Below are 26,658 nucleotides of genomic sequence, written 5' to 3' on the forward strand. Positions count from 1 at the left end.
GTTTTTCTAAAAATAAAAAGCCACGTGAAAATATATTATGAAATTACAGAAATTCAAAGAGTCGCATTATTGATTCCAGTTAACAATTTATTTGAAATAAATTTGCATATAATACTATTTTGTAATATTAAGTTCTTATGTAGTCTCTTGAAACAATATTGTCAGTGGTGTAACAATCTTGAAGGTAAATATTTTCACACTTGGTTCATGCAATATGTCAGTGTCCTCACATTATTATTATTTCCTATTTTCAAATGTGAGTATACAATACTAAACATGTTTAATTATTTTTATAAATGTATATCCTATTTTGGCGAAAAGAATGAAATGTTTACATTTGGTATTTTGTTATATTTATAACTAAACTTGTAGGCAATTAGGCATATACATTAAAACTGTGAATTGTTATTAGTGATAATAACACTGATCAATGTGACACCTGTGGATGTGAAATGAACACAAGATGTAAATATTAGTGACTAAATACTGTTGGGACTGAACCATATACAGTGATTCATTAGGATAATTGGGTTATGTATGTTCTATTAATGATGTTTTCATGTCTTTAAACACTAAAATATTTGCTTCAAATTGTGCTGTCTTTGTTAATTTTAGCATGTTAAATTGGTGAAAAACCAGGAGCTTCGGGGGGCGTCGCCTGGACCTGGCCTTCGTCCCCCAGACCCCCGGAAATGTTTTCAGTCTTTTTCATTGTGGTCAAATCACATGCCTGAGTTTGCTAATCGATTTTATAATCGTCCATGCCTGAATTGCGATGCATCTAAAAATCTATTATTTCCCCACCTCTAGTGCCGTTTTTAATTCATTAGTACTGCGGTACTTTATTAGTACCGGTATACCGTACAACCCTACCCTGGTTTTGCATTATTATTTGTATATATTATGATTACATTACATTATAAACAGTGTATAGTTTTTATCAGTTATTTCTTCAGTTGAAGGGCATGATGGAGGCAAAAGCTCTAAACTTGTCTGCATAAATTATTTTTTAAGTCAATTATTGCATATTGTTCTAATATGAGACAATAATCGGATGATTGACAGTCTAAAAGTAACTTGTCTTCCTTCACTCATTATTTTTGCAGTTTTCTCCATATAAAAATCGCTTTTAGGTATTAAAATCGTGCAGCAACAGGAAGTTGGAATATAACAAAATTGCATGCACTACCACATGATTGTCAAATAGTTGTTATATTGCAGTCAGGCCCCCGGGGCCCCAAAGCCCTACAAAACAGGTCATGTTCATCTAAAGAAGCTCTTTGATGTTCTTTTCCTGTCTCTACCTTCTTCTTGAACATCCTCTCCTTGTTTTCCTTTGCAAACTATTTTAACAAGTATACTTGTTATTTTTGTCAAATAGGCCGCCCACTCATATAGAGAGCACGACCTCGCCCATTTAAATAAATAAAAGCAACACCTTAAATAAAGAGTTCTTTTCTACCTTTAGGAAAGACATACCAGGTCTATTGACTATGATAATACCAATATGTGCTGCAACGTCACTACTACAACACAAACCGCCTGCATGGCATCTGTAAAGCTGAGGTTTACGGTGGACTTTAAAAGGTCCCCTATTATGCGTGACCTTTTGCTGATGTGTCCTTAGTAACCGTTTATGAGCCACAAGTGTGAGAAACATCTCCCACACTTGATAGTTGCACTTGTAAGAACAGAGGCACCAACAACACTTTTAAAGCCTGGCTTTTTATGAAAAATCATAAAGGGAAAACTTCCTTCCTCATGGACATAATATCACCTGTGACCCTCCCCTGGCGAGATGCCCATCACTTTACCGAAAATAGCTATGTAAAAAAAAAAAAAAAAAAAATGGTGGGGGGGGGGGGGGGGGGCTTTGCTACACGTCCTAAAAAAGGAGGGCGGAGGGGGGAACGGTTTTGCTACACATCTTAAAATGAAGTTCTGCCAGCTGTGTCAAACATGCATGGGAGATGTACGGTAAGCTTGATGATTGTTTTTTTTTGAGTGAATGTATTGTTAGCATACATAGCTGTGTTAGTGTTGCTATCATTAACTGCACTTTTATGCTGAGTGCTATTGACAGTTTACCAATATTTAAACTACCGTATTTTCAGCACTATAAGGCGCACCGGATTATAAGGCGCACCTTCAATGAATGGCATATTTCAAAACTTTGTTCATATACAAACCCCGTTTCCATATGAGTTGGGAAATTGGGTTGGATGTAAATATAAACGGAATACAATGATTTGCAAATCCTTTTCAACCCATATTCAATTGAATGCACTACAAAGACAAGATATTTGATTTTGTTTTTTTGCAAATAATAATTAACTTTAAATTTCATTGCTGCAACACGTGTCAAAGTAGTTGGGAAAGGGCATGTTCACCACTGCGTTACATGGCCTTTCCTTTTAACAGCACTCAGTAAATGTTTGGGAACTGAGGAGACACATTTTTTAAGCTTCTCAGGTGGAATTCTTTCCCATTCTTGCTTGATGTACAGCTTAAGTTGTTCAACAGTCCGGGGGTCTCCGTTGTGGTATTTTAGGCTTCATAATGCGCCACACATTTTCAATGGGAGACAGGTCTGGACTACAGGCAGGCCAGTCTAGTACCCGCACTCTTTTACTATGAAGCCACGTTGATGTAACACGTGGCTTGGCATTGTCTTGCTGAAATAAGCAGGGGCGTCCATGGTAACGTTGCTTGGATGGCAACATATGTTGCTCCAAAACCTGTATGTACCTTTTCAGCATTAATGGTGCCTTCACAGATGTGTAAGTTACCCATGTCTTGGGCACTAATACACCCCCATACCATCACAGATGCTGGCTTTTACACTTTGCACCTATAACAATCCGGATGGTTCTTTTCATTTTTAGTCCGGAGGACACGACGTCCACAGTTTCCAAAAACAATTTTAAATGTAGACTCGTCAGACCACAGAACACTTTTCCACTTTGTATCAGTCCATCTTCGATGAGCTCAGGCCCAGCGAAGCCGACTGCGTTTCTGGGTGTTATTGATAAATGGTTTTCGCCTTGCATAGGAGAGTTTTAACTTGCACTTACAGATGTAGCGACCAACTGTAGTTACTGACAGTGGGTTTCTGAAGTGTTCCTGAGCCCATGTGGTGATATCCTTTACACACTGATGTCGCTTGTTGATGCAGTACAGCCTGAGGGATGGAAGGTCACGGGCTTAGCTGCTTACGTGCAGTGATTTCTCCAGATTCTCTGAACCCTTTGATGATATTACGGACCGTAGATGGTGAAATCCCTAAATTCCTTGCAATAGCTGGTTGAGAAAGGTTTTTCTTAAACTGTTCAACAATTTGCTCACGCATTTGTTGACAAAGTGGTGACCCTCGCCCCATCCTTGTTTGTGAATGACTGAGCATTTCATGGAATCTACTTTTATACCCAATCATGGCACCCACCTGTTCCCAATTAGCCTGTTCACCTGAGGGATGTTCCTAATAAGTGTTTGATGAGCATTCCTCAACTTTATCAGTATTTATTGCCACCTTTCCCAACTTCTTTGTCATGTGTTGCTGGCATCAAATTCTAAAGTTAATGATTATTTGCAAAAAAAAAAAAGTTTATCAGTTTGAACATCGGCAGGCCCGCAGACCACGCCCCCCTCCACAGTCTTGTTGTGGTGAAATTAGTGAGCAATATGGTTCCATCAACACGGACCAACGAGCGAGAAGGCCTTGATCACGCGATGGCAATAAACAAAAAGACAACCTCCTTTTTCCAACTAGGAAATAAATGAGACCCTGTATTAAATGAGGTAAAAACATCTATAATTGGAACCTTTTTTAAAGTGAAGCCTGGTCATTTGTGTGCAAAAGGCCATTTCAGAATTGAGCAGCTGTCACCAAAGCTTCCTTAAGCAATTGAATTCCCCGAGCCTCTGTGAGGAAATACATGACATCCCTTTTTATTGCTGGTTCACATGCTCCACTCTCACTCCAAAACTGCCACATGCACCATTTTCATATGACTCAAGATGACCTCTTCCTTTTTCCCCTCCATATTTCAAGAGGAAGTACACGCACACAAGACGGCCTTTGTACTATGTCTTAAGAAAAGGAAGTAGAGTACGATAGAACATTCTGAGTTTCCCAAGAAAGAAGGTGCATTGCTCAGTGCGCTGCTATGCAATCTGCTTCTTCTTGACTCCACCTTCCCTTGAGACGTAGCCAGAGAGCAGCTGGAGGGAATGGAGAAGTTCAACAGCGAGAGACCGACAAACAAAATGAAATAAAAAAAAAAAGACTTAAGGATGAGTGAGTGCACAAAGACACTAGTGATGAATGATGAGGTCACCTTGACACTCCTTTTATTGCTGCACATGCATCATTATTACACACACATTGTTATAGTATAAACACTGATCAACTAATAGACATGTACTCTACTGTGTCACATTCAAACAAGACTGACTGGAGCTGTTTGTGCATATCAGGGTGTCGCCTGTATGTGTGTGGACCTAAAACACATCTAACAGATATCAGGCCATGAGCAACTGTGACTTGTCCTTCAGTGTGTGACAAGGCTGCGGTGTAGTTGCATTGTAATGTAGAGCAGAGCACCAGCACTTACTTGGTCAACAAATGGAGCTCATTTTTCTTGGGTGACTCATGGAAGTAGTAATCACAACTGCTGTCAAAGTGATATCAGCTCGCAGGCTTGGTAATGACTTCAAGACTGCGTCCAAAGGTTGCAAACATCTTCCAAACAGCTCAGTTTTTGTAACTTTTTTTCAACGCTTTAAAAAAAAAAAAGGAGTGAGGAGTGTTTAATTAAAGGGGAACATTATCACAATTTCAGAAGGGTTAAAACCATTAAATCAGTTCCCAGTGGCTTATTTTATTTTTCGAAGTTTTTTCCAAATTTTACCCATCACGTAATATCCCTAAAAAAAGTGCCTGATTTTAACCATCGTTATATACACCCGTCCATTTTCCTGTGACGTCACATAGTGATGCCAACACAAACAAACATGGCGCATAGAACAGCAAGCTATAGCGACATTAGCTCGGATTCAGACTCGGATTTCAGCGGCTTAAGCGATTCAACAGATTACGCATGTATTGAAACGGATGGTTGTAGTGTGGAGGCAGGTAGCGAAAACGAAATTGAAGAAGAAACTGAAGCTATTGAGCCATATCGGTTTGAACCGTATGCAAGCGAAACAGACGAAAACGACACGACAGCCAGCGACACGGGAGAAAGCGAGGACGAATTTGGCGATCGCCTTCTAACCAACAATTGGTATGTGTTTGTTTGGCATTAAAGGAAACTAACAACTATGAACTAGGTTTACAGCATATGAAATACATTTGGCAACAACATGCACTTTGAGAGTGCAGACAGCCCAATTTTCATCAATTAATATATTCTGTAGACATACCCTCATGTCAGCAGGCCAGGGAAGCTAGGGTCGATATTAGAAAGGCGTTTATTTCACCAAAATTCACCCATTTAGAGTTCGGAAATCGGTTAAAAAAATATATGGTCTTTTTTCTGCAACATCAAGGTATATATTGACGCTTACATAGGTCTGGTGATAATGTTCCCCTTTAAGTCGGAGTCCACGATCATGGTACAATTATAAACGATCAGCATAATACAGTCATCACACAAATTAATCATCAGAGTATATACATTGAATTATTTACATTATTTACAGATAGTTTAGCATTTTACCCATCAGGCTTGGTAGTGGATTTAAATCGGTCTAATTTTAAATTGTGTATACTACTTGGACATTTTTTATATGGAAGTGCTTAAAACCGCAATATGGCTGATGGGGAGAAGACACGGTTGAAGTGAAGACACGTAAATAAGGCCCACAAAACAGCGCATCCTGAAGAGACCGTTAGAAAGTAGCTTGAAGAAGTCTGTAAAAAAATATATGCAAAATTTTGTAATTTTATAACCCATTTAGTGGTTATTAATGTCTCCTCCTAGCATGTTTAGCTCTCCCTTGTCTTCTAGTCCTCCAGTGATAAAGATACTTGTGAGGCGAGGATTAGGGATGGATTTGGATGCTGCACTATGGAGGACGTAAAACAAAAATATTTGTCTTTTTATTTATTTTTGTCTGGGTGAAAGTTCCCAACTAGTAGTGTACCACACTTGGCAACTGTTGGTGTGGCAGTGAGCCAACATTATCTTTGACTATCTTGAGTTCTTAGTGCAGCAGGTCCGTGCAAAACCAACAGGCTGCAAAATGTATGGTCCATTTATTGGTCCCGTCCCTACATGGAGATGTTACTGTACATATGTTGGAGGCCATGCAGGCTATAAGTGAACTCCATGCTTGTGCAGCTGTCTATAAGGCCTGCTTTGCTTCTGACACGTGTTGGGGAAAAGGCAGCGAGAGCAAATGTCTTCTCTTGACTCCCACTGGGATGTCTTCTTCTTTCCCTTTCTCCTGACACACATGCTGTGCACACATAGGAACAACATGGGAGTGGACTTACATTTAAAACATCAGCCTTCCTCTCTTTTAGTTCGTTTTTTTTTTTTTTTTTTGTACATCTCTCATTGTCTGTCAGCGCCCCACTGTCTGCGACCACGTGATCCCAGGCAGACAAAGGGCAGTGGCGTTGGAGTGCAGGAATGCATGTGCAGCAGATATGCAGGCCTGATTGCAGGGATGAGCTTGTAGAGAGTGCTCTGATGCTAATCAAAACCAGTCCACCCCTCATGCTCACGCAGAGAGAGAAATGTCCAGCGTCCTGGGGAAGGTCTACAGTCACGATCAAAAGTTTACATACACTTGTAAAGAACATAATGTCATGGCTGTCTTGACTTTACAATCATTTTTTGTTTCATCTGACATCACGTGGACAAAGATAAGACCTTCTGGAGGAAAGTTCTGTGTTCAGATGAAACAAAAATGGAGCCGTTTGGCCACAATACCGAGCAATATGTTTGGAGGAGAAAAAGTGAAGCCTTTAATCCCAGGAACACCATACCTACCGTCAAGCATGGTGGTGGTAGTATTATGATCTGGGCCTGTTTTGCTGCCAATGGAACTAGTGCTTTACAGAGAATAAATGGGACAATGACCTCCAAATTCTTCAGGACAAGCTAAAATCATCAGCCCGGAGGTTGGGTCTTGGGCGCAGTTGGGTGTTCCAACAGGACAATGACCCCAAACACACCTCAAAAGTGGTAAAGAAATGGCTGAATCAGGCTAGAATGAAGGTTTTAGAATGGCCTTCCCAAAGTCCTGACTTAAAGGTGTGGACAATGCTGAAGAAACAATTCCATGTCAGAAAAACAACACTTTTAGCTGAACTGCAGCAATTTTGTGGTCAAAAATTCAAGCAGAAGCCTGTGGATGGCTACCAAAAGCGCCTTATTGCAGTGAAACTTGCCAAAGGACATGTAAGCAAATATTAACATTGCTGTATGTATACTTTTGACCCAGCACATTTGCTCACATTTTCAGTAGACCCATAATAAATTCATAAAAGAAGCAAACTTCATGAATGTTTTTTGTGACCAACAAGTATGTGCTCCAATCACTCTATCACAAAAAAATAGAGTTGTAGAAATGATCAAAATCAAGACAGCCATGACATGATGTTCTTTACAAGTGTATGTACACTTTTGACCACCACTGTATATCAGATATATATATATATATATATATATATATATATATATATATATATATATATATATATATATATATATATATATATATATATATATATATATATATATATATATATAAGTAGGGGTGTAACGGTACACAAACATTTCTGTTCGGTACTTACCTCGGTTTAGAGGTCACGTTTCGGTTCATTTTCGGTACAGTAAGAAAACAACAAAATATAAATTTTTTTGGTTATTTATTTACCAAAATTGTAAACAATGGCTTTATCCTTTTAACATTGGGAACACTATAATAATTCTACCCACGTTAATCCACATTAAACTGCCTCAAGTTGTTGCTCAGATTAAATAAAATGACAAAACTTTTCTTCTACATATAAAAAGTGCAACATTAAACTGTTTCAAGTCAACTCATCATGCTTAATTTATTACAGCATTTGGGAAGCCTGTAGTTGATTTTTATTATGTAAATGTTATATTTTTATAGCAGGGACCCTGCCATTCAAAACTAGGCTGCTGCATTACTAATGATTAATGTAACTCTAGCTGAAAAAATAGTACAATAGCAATAGGAGAGTCTATTCATCCCTGAACACCATGGAGTTCATGTAGACTTAATGATGCAGTTACATTATTATATCAACTATCCCAGACAGAAACTCTTCATTTAACATACTGTCCTTTTTTGCTGCTTCAACACAGCTCAATCAACACAGAAAAAGGTCAAGTGAAATAACAGACAGACAGGGCTTTGTTGTCCGTAACACACGCACCGCAAAATGAGCTAACGTTACGCTAAAAGCGAATTAGCCTTCACCCTAAACCAGGACTGCGAGCGAGCTGAGCTGCAGTTTATATTTCTAGAAGGTCAACGGGCTCATAGTGATGTTACTAGTAGTTGACTGGGAGGTGTTTATTATAATTTGGGGAGAGTCCGCAGCCTGATGCTTACCAGCTAAACGCTATGCACTGACTACATGCGCTCTGAATACGCACTGCTGATTGGTTGTTACCGCTATGGTTGTAACCAATCAGATGGTTGTGTGGGTGGGACAATGCTGGGTGCTGTGTCGAGTTCTGACAGAGACAGGCAGAAGGAAGCGGAGCAGCTTGTTAAGACTTTATTTTAGCTTAATATGTTCGTGTGGAAACTCGTTCAATACACCTTCGACCGAACCGAACCCCCCGTACCGAAACGGTTCAATACAAATACACGTACCATTACACCTCTAATATATACATATATATATACATATATATATATATATATATATATATATAATTATTTGGCATGTAAATAATAATCAAAAAGGGGTTACAAAGGCTCCTAATTTAGCTGCTGACATATACGGTTGTATTATTTTGTCAAAACTATTATTAATCTCTGGTTACTTCCTGTTGTCACACTTGTGTTCAAATGTAATAAACACTTTCTATGTTTGGCTACTTTACATGAGTTTTGGGCGATACTATCAATTTTGTTATCGATCCAATACTAAGTAGTTACAGGGGCAGTATTGGTCATACAATGCTGATATTGATATTTAAAATGTTCAATTTTTGATCACAATTATACTCATGCAAAGAGACAGGATGGCAGTGTAACAATATCCATTCAATATTTTAATGATTTACTACTATTGGCTCTGATTGAAATATTAAGGTTTTTGCTCTTAAAGCCCTACTGTGTCCAGGGACATATTTCCTTAGTTTGTAAACAATAACTAAATATTTTTTGATAATCGAAAAATATGGATTCAACCACTGTAGTATCGACCATATGTTGATATTGATCAGTTCGCCCACCTTTGTTTACATTCAAGGGCTCTAGTTTAGCGGTTAGCATGTTTAGCTATTCCTTGTCCTCCAGTGATGATAATACTTGAAATTGTATCTGCCACCATGGAGGCGACTATAGCCGCTAGCAAGAATGCTACGTATAGCAAACTATTCCCACAATGCATTGGGAACACTCAGGTGACATCCAGTGAAAGTCCAGTTGGCAGCTGTGGCTGTAGGCAACCTCAGCTGTGTTTTACCACATGTTTAAGGTGCCTTCAAATTGACCTTGGGAAAGATGTTTGTTGTTTGTCATTTTGAGGTAATGAAACTGTTAGATTGACATCCAAAGATGTGGATGTGAAAACCGTGTGTGGATGTGAAAACCGTGTGTGTGTGTGTGTGTGTGTGTGTGTGTGTGTGTGCGTGTGTGTGTGTGTGTTCTTGTATTTCTTCTTGAGACATGAAAAAGGAAAAGTATCTTCCATATGAGGAGGTGTGAACAAGTAATGACATAAATCATGGTCCCAATAACATTGCATCTAATAGACAATGTCTCATTTGCACCCCTGCTGGTCAAAATGAGGGTGGTCCCAAAAAGGAAGGATTTTTCACATGGACTGTGTGTCACTTTTAAAAGTGCTCCCCCTCTGGTCAACATATGAAATAACAAGTGTGTGTAAGAAATTGAAATACGCACCCTTTGAAAAAATAAAAATAAAACAAATGAATAAATATGTTTTATAGAGACATACTGTAATAACTTGAAGTAAATAATGAAGATTAAAAAACAATTACACACACACACAAAAAAATAATGACCTAAAAGCAGTCTTTTTCTCACAATGTGTTGACTTTTTTTTTTTTTTTTTACAAAATTGGGAACAATTTCAATCAATCAATCAATGTTTATTTATATACCCCTAAATCACAAGTGTCTCAAAGAGCTGCACAAGCCACATATATTATTTCTGTTTCTGTAATATTGCAATATGTTCTCGTAAAATTATTACTTTTTTATGTAAAATGATTACTTTTTAATGCAAAATGGTGACATTTGTCATATAAAATTCTGACTTTTATCACAATATTGCCAATTTTTTTGTTGTTCTTGTAAAATAGTGACATTTTTAGAGTAAAATAATGACTTTTGTCATAATTTTGTCAAGTAAAATTCCGATTCTTATTATTATAATATTGCCCAAGTTTTCTTATACAATTGTGACTTTTTTGGAGTAAAATTACGACTCTTTTTCATAAAATTGCCAACATTTTAAGCTTTTCTTGTCAAATTGTGACTGTTAAAAATTCAAACTTTTATCATAATATTGCACACATTTCTTGTAAAATTTTGACTTGCGTTGAGTAAAATTGCGACTTTTATTATAATATTGCCCACATTCTAAGTTTTCTTGTGAAATTGTGACCTTTTTCTTGTGAAATTCCAACTCATTTTTCACAACAAGCTTGTTTCTATTTGCATAGTATGTATATATTATTAATGTTGTAAATACACTTCTTTATATATCTAGAAAGGGTGGTCCTAAAGAGGGAGGCATTTTTCTCAGGTCTCAAGAAGGTACAACATACAAGTGTGTGTGTGTGTGTGTGTGTGTGTGTGTGTGTGTGTGTGTGTGTGTGTGTGTGTGTGTGTGTGTGTGTGTGTGTGTGTGTGTGTGTGTGTGTGTGTGTGTGTGTGTGTGTGTGTGTGTGTGTGTGTGTGTGTGTGTGTGCGTGTGCATGTGCAATATAACATCCTCACCACCACCACTTCTCCTTTTGTGTGCGCAGGGTACGACTTTGCCGCGGTGCTGGAGTGGTTTGCCGAGCGCGTGGACCGCATCATCCTCCTGTTCGATGCCCACAAGCTGGACATCTCGGACGAGTTCTCCGAGGTGATCCGCGCCCTCAAGAACCACGAGGACAAAATGCGCGTGGTCCTGAACAAAGCCGACCAGATCAGCACCCAGCAACTGATGAGGGTCTACGGAGCGCTGATGTGGTCTTTGGGGAAGATCATCAACACACCTGAGGTACACGCTCACTTCCTGTGTGGATTTGTTTCACCTTCTATCACGCATTGTGCACCTCTTACACACATTGAACCAACTTCATTACAATAAAATACTTGTCAAACTGTGGCTTTTAATTAGGGATGTGCAATAAAATCAGTCGTTTGTGTTGTACAGCTAGCTTAGCCTTCTACTGGAAGTGTGGGCTTTCCTTACTGTGCCAGAAAAATACATTTCACTGTTGTGCAGAAATTCCACCGGTAGGGAAAAAGACAAGCTTCAACACATAATTCGCCATCGTGAAGATTTATGGAAGCAGTATGAAGCTTCCTGTGCCGCTAAGCCGAGACCTAGCGTTAATAGCGGCGACCGCAGCAAACGTAAAGCCACTGGACGGATGACAATGCGTGCGATAAGGGGTAACAGTTTGAAGGAAAAGACCTTAGGGTGAAAGAACTTGAATAATTGTTTGTGTTTGACTTCATGGTTCATCTAAAGGCGCAGGTGACCGTTATTGACCTTTTATGATTCATGAGTGGGGAAAGAATGCTGCTTGTCATTTAAACCTGAGTTTCTTTATGTTCTAGAATTGAAAGTTGCCTTTCTCTGGGGCAGGCACTTATATTACACTATTTTATTCATGTTCATGGGAAATACATCATTGTAATATTTTTTGTCAGTCAACAAGAGATGTGACTCCATTTTTTATTATCGCTGTCAGCGAAGGAAAATCCATATATTAGCTGCACCGTTTTATAAGCCGCAGGGCGCAAAGTGTAGGAAAAAAGTAACAGCTTATTTACGGTGTATTTTAGGGCTACAACTAATTTGATCATCGATTAATCTGTCGATTATTACTTCGATTTATTGATTAATAATCGGATAAAAGAGACAAACTACATTTCTATCCTTTCCAGTATTTTATTGAAAAAAAATATCATACCGGCACCATACTTATTTCGATTATTGTTTCTCAGCTGTTTGTAAATGTTGCAGTTCATAAATAAAGGTTTATAAAAAAATAAAAAAAAGAGCCTCTGCACATGCGCTTAGCATAGAGCCAACAAATCGATGACTAAATTAATCGCCAACTATTTTTATAATCGATTTTAATCGATTTAATCGATTAGTTGTTGCAGCCCTAGTGTATTTGCTCATTGTGTATTTTTACTTTCAGCTCAAATGTAGTGCCTTTTTTAATCCAGCAGATGGCACGTGGCCTTTACAACACTACCACAGTATCAGTGCTCTGTCAATACAGCTAGTGAGTGTGCCACACGCTCGCCGAGGCCTCATTTACCCATCTTTCATCTCATTTTTTACCAATATTGGACATACTTGCCATGAAACATTACCTGTGCACATTGTGTAATGATAACACCTTTTTGTTTTCATCATTTTCTTAATGGAAAATAGTGGTTTGGTTTTAGATTGTTTGTCAGCACTTTCAAAAGAATGATGTGCACAGCAGAAGGTCAAAGTAATAAAGCCATAGCAGTTGAAAGTGCGAGCAGGTCACATGATCACCTATCAGGTGATACTTTTCCTTCTCTGGGAGTTAATGTTCAGTCAAGGCCTTTAAGAGTCAATTATTCACTGACTTTGTGGCTTTTAAAGAACTTTTCTTCCACGCCGCTCCTTTCACTTCCTGTTTACATTTCACAAATGCATGTTTGCTACGTGTTGATGCTGCAGCCCGCTCACACCTTTCCTTCCTCCAGGTGGTGCGGGTGTACATCGGCTCCTTCTGGGCCCAACCCCTGCTGGTGCCGGACAACCGCAAGTTGTTTGAGGCCGAGGAGCAGGATCTCTTCGTGGACATCCAGTCCTTGCCTCGCAACGCCGCCTTAAGGAAACTCAACGACCTCATCAAGCGAGCGCGCCTCGCCAAGGTCAGTCCTGGCACAGTCCACATTTTGGATTTGGTCGCATGGTAAACAGCCGATACTGATTGTTAGCGATATTAATCCATACTTTGATTGAAGTAAATTGATCAATCAAAACTAGGGATGTCCCGATCCGATATTTGGATCGGATCGGCTGCCGATATTTGCCCAAAATTGCGTATCGGCAAGGCATGGGAAAATGCCGATCCAGATCCAGTTTAAAAAAAAACTCTGGTCCGTGTTTTCCAACGCACCTATTTAAATAATACATTCCACTTTTCTGCTGCTCTGTAATTTCCGTTCCGCATTTTCCAGCACACCTTCAACACATCCACAGGTCTGTGAATTCTCACGCAGTTGCTTTTAGCTGCTGGCATTACACGACAGGCTCTTCTCACTCTTTCCTGTGTCTCCCTCTCACAGACAGCAAGTGCACCTTCTTACACACGTCACATACTGTCACGTCATACGTCACATACGTATACGTCCTCCCCGAGCAGAGAGGTAGCAGCATGGCTAACGTTAGCTGTGATGCTAGCGCAGCCGTGCAAGCAACGCTCCCTCTAAGGTGCTCGCCTGTGCAATTGCGCACCGTTTAAGCGTCCTCTGCGCATAGCAAATCTATGCCACGCACAAAATCAAATAAAAAAATAAGCGCATAAAAATTTTCGACACACAGACATGACAGAGACAACAGTTTTCGTCATCATTGTTCAAATATTGTGACGTCTGTCGAGACGCTTATCTCCATTCGGTGCCACACGCCCACACCATCAAAATGCCGAGGCAAAAATTTCCACATCAACACCGTATGAAAAAATTAGTGATTTTTTTAGTTGTGATTTCCTTCTCTGCATGAAAGTTTAAAAGTAGCATATATTAATGCAGTAGGAAGAAGAATGTTTTAATGTAGACATGCAAGCCTTGAAAGAAAATGTTGAAAATCAAGACTACATTTCCTGCAAATGGGTGCATTTCTACCCTATATTTTAACTTTAGATTTATTCTCATATCAAACTCTTTTGGCTGTCTTTTTGACACTTACATCCGGCGTCCCCCTCCACACCCTGGATTATAAATAATGTAAATAATTCAATGTGATTATCTTGTGTGATGACTGTATTATGATGATAGTATATATCTGATAGTTTATATCTGTATCATGAATCAATTTAAGTGGACCCCGACTTAAACAAGTTTAAAAACTTATTCGGGTGTTACCATTTACTGGTCAATTGTACGGAATATGTACTTCACTGTGCAGTCTACTAATAAAAGTCTCAATCAATCAATCAAAACACATAGAATCATCATACTGCTGTGATTATATGCATCAAGTGTTCATTCAAGGCTAAGGCAAAATATCGAGATATATATTATGTATCGCAATATGGCCTTAAAATATCGCAATATTAAAAAAAGGCCATATCGCCCAGCCCTAGTTCAATGATGCCATTTCTGTTTGTCATGTATAATTTTGTCTATTTTGTGTTTATCCTTGAATAAACAGGTCAATTTCTTGTTACCAACCATTGTGTATTATTCAAACTCCCCTAATTCAGCTGGCTAGTTGTTATCAAGAGTACTAAAACCCTTTTCAACATGATTCCGACAACTAAGTAGGCTAAATAACTTTAAACTTTAATACATGCTCGGATCGGTCAGTATCGGTATCGGTCAGTATCGGTATCGGATCGGAAGTGCAAAAACAATATCGGTATCGGATCGGAAGTGCAAAAACCTGGATCGGGACATCCCTAATCAAAACACTAACCTTATGATAGTTTTGTGGATTTTTATTTTGGCGCCACTTACACGTCACAATAATTGAATAAATTAAGGAAATGAATGATGCGGACCCGTTTGTTACTGGATACTTTCTAATACACTTCTGCCTTGGAGACTTTATCTGTAATGTGCAACTGTACCGTATTTTTCGGAGTATAAGTCGCTCCGTAGTATAAGTCGTACCGGCCGAAAATGCATAATAAAGAAGGAAAAAAACATATATAAGTCGCACTGGAGTATAAGTCACATTTTTTGGGGAAATTTACTTGATAAAAGCCAACATCAAGAATAGACATTTGAAAGGCAATTTAAAATAAATAAAGAATAGTGAACAACAGGCTGAATAAGTGTACGTTATATGAGGCATAAATAACCAACTGGTATGTTAACGTAACATATTATGATAAGAGTCATTCAAATAACTATAACATATAGAACATGCTATACGTTTACCAAACAATCTGTCACTCCTAATCGCTAAATCCCATGAAATCTTTTATGTCTAGTCTCTTACGTGAATGAGATAAATAATATTATTTGATATTTTACGCTAATGTGTTAATAATTTCACACATAAGTCGCTCCTGAGTATAAGTCGCACCCCCGGCCAAACTATGAAAAAAACTGCGACTTATAGTCCGAAAAATACGTTTTTTATTTGATACTAGTTTGTATTGATAAACGTCAAGTTTGAGACTGCAATATTGTTCAATTACTTATTACGTCTGTCTAGCTTGTGTGCTATTTTGTGCTTAGTTGTTGTGTAGCTGTGAGCTATCTTTCTAAATGACTTAAAGTTAAAGTAGCAATGATTGTCACACACACACTAGGTGTGGTGAAATTTGTCCTCTGCATTTGACCCATCCCCTTGTTCACCCCCTGGGCGGTGAGGGGAGCAGTGAGCAGCAGCGGTGGCTGCGCCCGGGAATCATTTTTGGTGATTTAACCCCCAATTCCAAGCCTTGATGCTGAGTGCCAAGCAGGGAGGTAATGGCTCCCATTTTTATAGTCTTTGGTATGACTCGGCCTGCCCACTCTAACCACTAGGCCACTGAGTAGACTTGACTAAGATAGAAGAAAAGACAATCCTTTGGAGAACATGTAGATCAGTGGTTCTTAACCTGGGTTCCATCGAACCCTAGGGGTTCGGTGAGTCGGCCTCAGGGGTTCGGCAGAGCCTCCGTCGCGGAGGTCAAGACACGCCCGACTCATCGTGTAAACAAAAACTTCTCCCTGTCGGCGTATTATGGATACCCCCCAAACAATGTTCCCTCTAATTTTCCATCTGTGTGTGAGCAAACGCAAAAACTCCTTGAGCATTCATGTGGAGCGCATGTGAGCGACGTCAGACGTGCACACGCACTGTGGTCACACCTGCAGCACACCTGTCCCAAACCTGACCACATAACAAGTTCAATGTTTTATTATTGTAATCAAATGACAGCAGTCATTTCCACTTGAACGAGTATGACGATCCTCCTGGTAGGGGTGTATCCCTTTATGGAGGATGCCTGTGCGTGACTTGGTTTAACGTGGGGAGACTGGTGCACAGACTGTCACCACACGATCCTTGACAGAATCGGGTCAGGGTCCAGTGGCATGGAGTCCAAGACGACTGGGGACCCTTTTCTGCTGCAGCCTTCTTCCGCCATCGCAGCCGTTGTGGTAGTTCTTAAATCTACCGTCTTCCGCCTGCTCCGCCGTTGAGGTCTTCACCGTATCCCTGGCTAGGGGGCAGTCAGGTACTAGGCCTTTGCCAAGGGCCACCTGGGGTACTAGTAGTAAAGGGGTTAACTTCCTAGTGCCCCAAGACCCCATAGAGGAGCCTCCACTGCCGGATGCACTTTAACGTCATGCCCAGGACACTATCTTCTAATATAAGTGTTTTGGCCCACTTACAATGACTATAACATATTGTTTTTCATGAGTTGTGTACTGGTATTACAAACCCCGTTTCCATATGAGTTGGGAAATTGCGTTAGATGTAAATATAAACGGAATACAATGATTTGCAAATCACTTTCAACCCATATTCAGTTGAATATGCTACAAAGACAACATATTTGATGTTCAAACTGATAAACATTTTTTTTTTTGTGCAAATAATCATTAACTTTAGAATTTGATGCCAGCAACACGTGACAAAGAAGTTGGGAAAGGTGGCAATAAATACTGATAAAGTTGAGGAATGCTCATCAAACACTTATTTGGAACATCCCACAGGTGAACAGGCAAATTGGGAACAGGTGGGTGCCATGTTTGGGTATAAAAGTAGATTCCATGAAATGCTCAGTCATTCACAAACAAGGATGGGGCGAGGGTCACCACTTTGTCAACAAATGCGTGAGCAAATTGTTGAACAGTTTAAGAAAAACCTTTCTCAACCAGCTATTGCAAGGAATTTAGGGATTTCACCATCTACGGTCCGTAATATCATCAAAGGGTTCAGAGAATCTGGAGAAATCACTGCACGTAAGCAGCTAAGCCCGTGACCTTCGATCCCTCAGGCTGTACTGCATCAACAAGCGACATCAGTGTGTAAAGGATATCACCACATGGGCTCAGGAACACTTCAGAAACCCACTGTCAGTAACTACAGTTGGTCGCTACATCTGTAAGTGCAAGTTAAAACTCTCCTATGCAAAGCGAAAACAGTTTATCAACAGCACCCAGAAATGCCGTCGGCTTCGCTGGGCCTGAGCTCATCTAAGATGGACTGATACAAAGTGGAAAAGTGTTCTGTGGTCTGACAAGTCCACATTTCAAATTGTTTTTGGAAACTGTGGACATTGTGTCCTCCGGACCAAAGAGGAAAAGAACTATCCGGATTGTTATAGGCGCAAAGTTGAAAAGCCAGCATCTGTGATGGTATGGGGGTGTCTTAGTGCCCAAGACATGGGTAACTTACACATCTGTGAAGGCGCCATTAATGCTGAAAGGTACATACAGGTTTTGGAGCAACATATGTTGCCATCCAAGCAACGTTACCATGGACGCCCCTGCTTATTTCAGCAAGACAATGCCAAGCCACGTGTTACATCAACGTAGCTTCATAGTAAAAGAGTGCGGGTACTAGACTGGCCTGCCTGTAGTCCAGACCTGTCTCCCATTGAAAATGTGTTGGCGCATTATGAAGCCTAAAATAGCACAACGGAGACCCCCGGATTGTTGAACAACTTAAGCTGTACATCAAGCAAGAATGGGAAAGAATTCCACCTGAGAAGCTTAAAAAATGTGTCTCCTCAGTTCCCAAATGTTTACTGAGTGTTGTTAAAAGGAAAGGCCATGTAACACAGTGGTGAACATGCCCTTTCCCAACTACTTTGTCACGTGTTGCAGCCATGAAATTCTAAGTTTATTATTATTTGCAAAAAAAAAAAAAAAAAAGTTTGAGTGTGAACATCAAATATCTTGTCTTTGTAGTGCATTCAACTGAATATGGGTTGAAAAGGATTTGCAAATCATTGTATTCCGTTTATATTTACATCTAACACAATTTCCCAACTCATATGGAAACAGGGTTTGTATATGTCTTGGTGGGTGGGGTCCTGCTTTGGAAATAACGTGTACCGGTACCCCTTTCAGATATCGCATTTAATTCCCACTAAAACATTCACATGTTGCACAATGAGATGTAAACATGGGATCATGTGTACATTCCTGTAACTTTCCGTTAGTAAAATATGCCTTTATTAGTATTTCTTTAATATAATAACATCATTTTATGATTACGGTTCGGGTTCGGTGAATGCGCATATGAAACTGGTGGGGTTCGGAACCTCCCAACAAGGTTAAGAACCAGTTGACTTTGCACAAGTCAACATGCTGTAGGACTGCTTGTATCTGAGATTTTAAGCTGATATCACCCGATATGTGTTTTTTTTTTGTTTGTTTTTTGCTGATATCAGACGTATATCGTACATCCAAGTGGACTTTGTCTGTGTTCAGGTGCACGCTTACATCATCTGCTCGCTGAAGAAGGAGATGCCGAGCGTGTTTGGGAAGGAGTCGAAGAAGAAAGAACTGATCGCCAACCTGGCTGAGATTTACGTGAAGGTGGAGAAGGAGCACCAGATCTCACCTGGAGACTTCCCCAAATTGGCCAAGATGCAGGTAACAAGTCTCCTCATGTACACAAGCTTTCATTCTGGGCGCTGACTTTTAGTTTTCACCTGGACACTTTTTAGAAAGTTGTTTTTATTCATTTACATTTTAGTTTTTATAAATCAACATTAACCGTATTTTCCGCACTATAAGGCGCACCTAAAAACCTCCAATATTCTCAAAAAATGACGGTGCGCCTTATAATCCGGTGCGCCTTATATATGGACCAATATTGAGCCACGACAGGTCTCTCAACTACAATAAATAGCCGACGACTTCATTTTCTTTCTTCTTCTATGGGGGGAAAAAGAAGTCCCGTAGTTGCGAGACCTAAACTTTATGTAAAGACCCAAAAATGGCTCCTATTAAGAGACACGCTTACGACGCGGAGTTTAAACTCAAGGCGATCAGTCACGCAGTAGAACACGGGAATAGAGCAGCAGCGAGAGAATTTAACATTAACGGATCAATGGTGCGGAAGTGGAGGAAGCAACAAGATGACCTGCGCCAAGTAAAGAAGACTAAACAGAGTTTCCGAGGGAACAAAGCGAGATGGCTACAGTTGGAGGACAAACTGGAACAGTGGGTTGTTGAACAGAGAGCAGAAAGTAGAAGTGTCAGTACAATCACTATTCGAATGAAGGCAACAGCGCTAGCAAGCGAACTTAAAGGGGAACATTATCACCAGACCTATGTAAGCGTCAATATATACCTTGATGTTGCAGAAAAAAGACCATATTTTTTTAAAATCTATTTCCGAACTCTAAATGGGTGAATTTTGGTGAATTAAACGCCTTTCTAATATTCGCTCTCGGAGCGATGACGTCACAATGTGACGTCAGATCGGGAAGCAATCCGCCATTTTCTCAAACACCGAGTGAAATCAGCTCTGTTATTTTCCGTTTTTTCGACTGTTTTCCGTACCTTGGAGACATCATGCCTCGTCGGTGTGTTGTCGGAGGGTTTAACAACACGAACAGGGACGGATTCAAGTTGCACCAGTGGCCCAAAGATGCGAAAGTGGCAAGAAATTGGACGTTTGTTCCGCACACTTTACCGACGAAAGCTATGCTACGACAGAGATGGCAAGAATGTGTGGATATCCTGCGACACTCAAAGCATTTCCAACGATAAAGTCAAAGAAATCTGCCGCCAGACCCCCATTGAATCTGCCGGAGTGTGTGAGCAATTCAGGGACAAAGGCCCTCGGTAGCACGGAAAGCAATGGCGGCAGTTTGTTCCCGCAGACGAGCGAGCTAAACCCCCCTGGATGTCTTGGCTCACACCGTCCCGAAGATGATCAAGAGAAGAATATCGACCCTAGCTTCTCTGGCCTGCTGACATGAGGGTATGTCTACAGAATATATTAATTGATGGAAATTGGGCTGTCTGCACTCTCAAAGTGCATGTTGTTGCCAAATGTATTTCATATGCTGTAAACCTAGTTCATAGTTGTTAGTTTTCTTTAATGCCAAACAAACACATACCAATCGTTGGTTAGAAGGCGATCGCCGAAATCGTCCTCGCTTTCTCCCGTGTCGCTGGCTGTCGTGTCGTTTTCGTCGGTTTCGCTTGCATACGGTTCAAACCGATATGGCTCAATAGCTTCAGTTTCTTCTTCAATTTCGTTTTCACTACCTGCCTCCACACTACAACCATCCGTTTCAATACATGCGTAATCTGTTGAATCGCTTAAGCCGCTGAAATCCGAGTCTGAATCCGAGCTAATGTCGCTATAGCTTGCTGTTCTTTCCGCCATGTTTGTTTGTGTTGGCATCACTATGTGACGTCACAGGAAAATGGACGGGTGTATATAACGATGGTTAAAATCAGGCACTTTGAAGCTTTTTTAGGGATATTGCGTAATGGGTAAAATTTTGAAAAAAACTTCGAAAAATAAAATAAGCCACTGGGAACTGATTTTTAATGGTTTTAACAATTCTGAAATTGTGATAATGTTCCCCTTTAACAACGGCAAGGTATAACATGTAGTGCAACATTTATATCACATAGTGGAGGGGAACTTTTCCTCGATTCAATAAACACGTAAAAAACAGTGATACTGTTACGGTAAATCAAACATTAGTGCAATCACGATATAGTAACACTCAAAATAGTGCAAAGTAGGGATGATGTTCGAAACCGATTCTCCCGGTTGTTCGATAAGAAAAGAACTGATTCCATGGACTCGAATCCCTTTTTGAGAACCGGTTCCCGTTATCGAGGCCACTATAGTAAAGAAAAAGAGTTGATTCTTTATTCGAATCCCTAGGAACGAATCCCAAATGGGCAATGTGATAATGTTCCCCTTTAACATTAATGAATTTAAAGGCGGTGCTTCTTGGTGCTTTCGGTTTATGAAAAGACGTAACGTTGAGTTATTGATATATTGTTATTGCTTTGCACTAGGGATGATGTTTGATAAGAAATTATCGAGTTCGAGCCCATTATCGAATCCTCTTATCGAACCGATTCCTTGTCGATTCTCTTATCGAATCCAGATAGGTAGTTGTATATGGGAAAAAAAACACAATATTTGGTTTAACAAAAGCTCACTTTTATTTTATAAGAAAAAACTAAAATAAAATAAATAAGTATTGACTGTTACCCCTAAAAAAATAATAAATAAATATTGACTGTTGTTACCCAAAGTATATTAAAGGGGAACATTATCACAATTTCAGAAGGGTTAAAACCATTAAAAATCAGTTCCCAGTGGCTTATTATATTTTGCGAAGTTTTTTTCAAAATTTTACCCATCACGCAATATCCCTAAAAAAAAGCTTCAAAGTGCCTGATTTTAACCATCGTTATATACACCCGTCCATTTTCCTGTGACGTCACATAGTGATGCCAACACAAACAAACATGGCGGAAAGAACAGCAAGCTATAGCGACATTAGCTCGGATTCAGACTCGGATTTCAGCGGCTTAAGCGATTCAACAGATTACGCATGTATTGAAACGGATGGTTGTAGTGTGGAGGCAGGTAGCGAAAACGAAATTGAAGAAGAAACTGAAGCTATTGAGCCATATCGGTTTGAACCGTATGCAAGCGAAACCGACGAAAACGACACGACAGCCAGCGACACGGGAGAAAGCGAGGACGAATTCGGCGATCGCCTTCTAACCAACGATTGGTATGTGTTTGTTTGGCATTAAAGGAAACTAACAACTATGAACTAGGTTTACAGCATATGAAATACATTTGGCAACAACATGCACTTTGAGAGTGCAGACAGCCCAATTTTCATCAATTAATATATTCTGTAGACATACCCTCATGTCAGCAGGCCAGGGAAGCTAGGGTCGATATTCTTCTCTTGATCATCTTCGGGACGGTGTGAACCAAGACATCCAGGGGGGTTTAGCTCGCTCGTCTGCTTGCCGTGCTACCGAGGTCCTTTGTCCCTGAATTGCTCACACACTACGGCAGATTCAATGGGGGTCTGGCGGCAGATTTCTTTGACTTTATCGTTGGAAATGCATCTGCTTTGAGTGTCGCAGGATATCCACACATTCTTGCCATCTCTGTCGTAGCATAGCTTTCGTCGGTAAAGTGTGCGGAACAAACGTCCAATTTCTTGCCACTTTCGCATCTTTGGGCCACTGGTGCAACTTGAATCCGTCCCTGTTCGTGTTGTTACACCCTCCGACAACACACCAACGAGGCATGATGTCTCCAAGGTACTGAAAACAGTCGAAAAAACGGAAAATAACAGAGCTGATTTGACTCGGTGTTTGAGAAAATGGCGGATTGCTTCCCAATGTGACGCCACGTTGTGACGTCATCGCTCCGAGAGCGAATATTAGAAAGGCGTTTAATTCGCCAAAATTCACCCATTTAGAGTTCGGAAATCGGTTAAAAAAATATATGGTCTTTTTTCTGCAACATCAAGGTATATATTGACGCTTACGTAGGTCTGGTGATAATGTTCCCCTTTAAAAGATAAAAGAAATACCACGTCACTGACTTTACCTCGGGGAAAATAATAAAACAGCTGTTTCATTTTGGGAGTGAACGGAGTTGTCAGAACGCTGGACTGACCTATCTGACTGTTTTGTTGGCATTCCCTTTAGCGCAGCTCCATCTAATGGATGCATAACGTAACCCCAGCCTCTACTGTCGCGTCTATTCTATGCGCCTTATAATGCGGTGCGCCTTATATATGAACAAAGTTTTAAAATAGGCCATTCATTGAAGGTGCGCCTTATAATCCGGTGCGCCTTATAGTGCGGAAAATACGGTATTTTTCACCTGGAGACTTCCCCAGCGAGGCCAAGATGCAGGTAACGAGGGTTCTGGTGAATTCCTTCATTTTTCCTGGCTTGCCAGGAAATCCCGCTTGTGTGGTTTTTGTTGTACGGAGTCTGAATCCAAGAGTCTGAATCCACCCTCACCTCCTCCCCCTTCTCCCCACATCCCGGACGAGCCCCCAAATTGTTGCGTTTTGTACCCGTTGTTCCTCCCAGGGAATTCAAGTCACAAGTCGCTCCCAAGCTCTTTACGACACTTAAAGCTGAGTTGAAAAACCACCAGAGACAGAATAGGTATTTTGTAATATATTTGCAAAGCTTTGCAGATATACATTCACAGAGACAGCATAGAACATTCGGCTCGCCCCGCTAAGATGGTCTGTCTTCCCGACCCAAAACCCTTTCCCCTCTTCCATCTCTCTAGTCAAAACACATGCACATTATCTCTCTAGTCAAAACACATTCCAAAGATCAAGGTTAACACACACAGTTTACTTGCAGACAAACAGAAAGAGAAGAAATGGAAAACACGAGCTGTTTTCAAATATGACTATGAAATAAAAGAAGTAAAACTTAAATTCGGATATATGTAAATATCTGCCTCCGACATTTTCCACTGGATCCATTCTCCTTTAGCTGGTCCTGCTTTGTGTCCTCAGGAGCTACTCAACGCTCAGGACTTCTCCAAGTTCGCCGCCATGAAGCCCAAGCTGCTGGAGTCCGTGGAGGACATGCTGGCCAACGACATCGCCCGCCTCATGGCGCTGGTGCGCCAGGAGGAGGCGGCTCTGCCCAGCAACTCCGTCAAGGGCGGCGCCTTCGAGGGAACCATGAGCGGCCCTTTCGGCCACGGCTACGGCGAGGGCGCCAGCGAGGGCATCGACGACCTGGACTGGGTGGTGAACCGCGACAAGCCCTCGTACGACGAGATCTTCTACACGCTGTCGCCCATCAACGGCAAGGTGTCCGGCGGCGCCGCCAAGAAGGAGATGCTCAAGTCCAAACTCCCCAACACGGTGCTGGGAAAGATCTGGAAGCTGGCCGACGTGGACAAGGACGGCCTCCTCGACAACGAAGAGTTCGCCCTCGCCAACCACCTGATCAAAGTCAAGCTGGAGGGCCACGAGCTGCCCGCCACGCTGCCCGATCACCTGGTGCCCCCGTCCAAGCGCGGCACGGCCTTGCAGGCGTAGAGAAGCATTCTTCCGGAAGAAAAGACTGGGCAGGAGTTTCTTGTGAATCAGGGGTGAAATATTCTGTTCCAGAGGACCTTGCTGCATCCCGGACATGTAGCGTGATGAAGCTGTGTAAAAGATGTCTTATAATATAAAGTCCACTTTGTTTGTTGATCCAAAGAAATATAGTTTTGTTTTTTCAATTTGGAGGGCGAGAGGAAATAAATCATGTTGCTCATCTATTTTTCTATTTCCTGACTTTCTCTCCAAATGCTTCCCTTTTTGCCAGATAAATAAAAAGGAACATGTTTCATCCAGGCTGCTGACTAAGTACATTTCATTGACGACTTCCAGCCATGTCTTTGACTTCCTGTTTGCAGAGTCATCTGCTGCCCTCTGGTGGACACCTACAGTCACTGCAAACATATCCTGTTTGTAGAGTCATCTGCTGCCCTCTGGTGGACACCTACAGTCACTGCAAACATATCCTGTTTGTAGAGTCATCTGCTGCCCTCTGGTGGACACCTACAGTCACTGCAAACATATCCTGTTTGCAGAGTCATCTGCTGCCCTCTGGTGGACACCTACAGTCACTGCAAACATATCCTGTTTGTAGAGTCATCTGCTGCCCTCTGGTGGACACCTACAGTCACTGCAAACATATCCTGTTTGTAGAGTCATCTGCTGCCCTCTGGTGGACACCTACAGTCACTGCAAACATATCCTGTTTGTAGAGTCATCTGCTGCCCTCTGGTGGACACCTACAGTCACTGCAAACATCCTGTTTGTAGAGTCATCTGCTGCCCTCTGGTGGACACCTACAGTCACTGCAAACATCCTGTTTGTAGAGTCATCTGCTGCCCTCTGGAGGACACCTACAGTCACTGCAAACATTATATCCTGTTTGTAGAGTCATCTGCTGCCCTCTGGTGGACACCTACAGTCACTGCAAACATTATATCCTGTTTGTAGAGTCATCTGCTGCACTCTGGTGGACACCTACAGTCACTGCAAACATTATATCCTGTTTGTAGAGTCATCTGCTGCCCTCTGGAGGACACCTACAGTCACTGCAAACATATCCTGTTTGTAGAGTCATCTGCTGCCCTCTGGTGGACACCTACAGTCACTGCAAACATATCCTGTTTGTAGAGTCATCTGCTGCCCTCTGGTGGACACCTACAGTCACTGCAAACATCCTGTTTGTAGAGTCATCTGCTGCCCTCTGGTGGACACCTACAGTCACTGCAAACATCCTGTTTGTAGAGTCATCTGCTGCCCTCTGGTGGACACCTACAGTCACTGCAAACATTATATCCTGTTTGTAGAGTCATCTGCTGCACTCTGGTGGACACCTACAGTCACTGCAAACATATCCTGTTTGTAGAGTCATCTGCTGCCCTCTGGTGGACACCTACAGTCACTGCAAACATTATATCCTGTTTGTAGAGTCATCTGCTGCACTCTGGTGGACACCTACAGTCACTGCAAACATATCCTGTTTGTAGAGTCATCTGCTGCCCTCTGGAGGACACCTACAGTCACTGCAAACATATCCTGTTTGTAGAGTCATCTGCTGCCCTCTGGTGGACACCTACAGTCACTGCAAACATCCTGTTTGTAGAGTCATCTGCTGCCCTCTGGAGGACACCTACAGTCACTGCAAACATTATATCCTGTTTGTAGAGTCATCTGCTGCACTCTGGTGGACACCTACAGTCACTGCAAACATTAAATCCTGTTTGTAGAGTCATCTGCTGCCCTCTGGAGGACACCTACAGTCACTGCAAACATTATATCCTGTTTGTAGAGTCATCTGCTGCACTCTGGAGGACACCTACAGTCACTGCAAACATTATATCCTGTTTGTAGAGTCATCTGCTGCCCTCTGGAGGACACCTACAGTCACTGCAAACATATCCTATTTGTAGAGTCATCTGCTGCCCTCTCGAGGACGCCTACAGTCACTGCAAACATTATATTCTGTTTGTAGAGTCATCTGCTGCCCGCT

At 41.1% G+C, this 26,658-nt stretch overlaps 1 protein-coding gene across 1 annotated transcript in view; it reads left to right on the forward strand.

Moving 5' to 3' along the window:
• Positions 1 to 24,965, forward strand: part of ehd1a (EH-domain containing 1a) — a 50,648-nt gene extending 25,683 nt beyond the window's left edge. The window contains exons 3-6 of the mRNA XM_061930702.2: positions 11,217 to 11,458; positions 13,159 to 13,329; positions 19,060 to 19,224; positions 24,132 to 24,965. Coding sequence (XP_061786686.1) covers positions 11,217 to 11,458; positions 13,159 to 13,329; positions 19,060 to 19,224; positions 24,132 to 24,665 — 1,112 coding nt within the window. The 3' untranslated portion in view covers positions 24,666 to 24,965. The remainder of the gene's footprint in view (positions 1 to 11,216; positions 11,459 to 13,158; positions 13,330 to 19,059; positions 19,225 to 24,131) is intronic.
• The last annotated feature ends 1,693 nt before the right edge of the window (positions 24,966 to 26,658 follow it).

This window comes from Nerophis lumbriciformis, linkage group LG36, assembly GCF_033978685.3.
Source record: "Nerophis lumbriciformis linkage group LG36, RoL_Nlum_v2.1, whole genome shotgun sequence".
NCBI lineage: Eukaryota > Metazoa > Chordata > Actinopteri > Syngnathiformes > Syngnathidae > Nerophis > Nerophis lumbriciformis.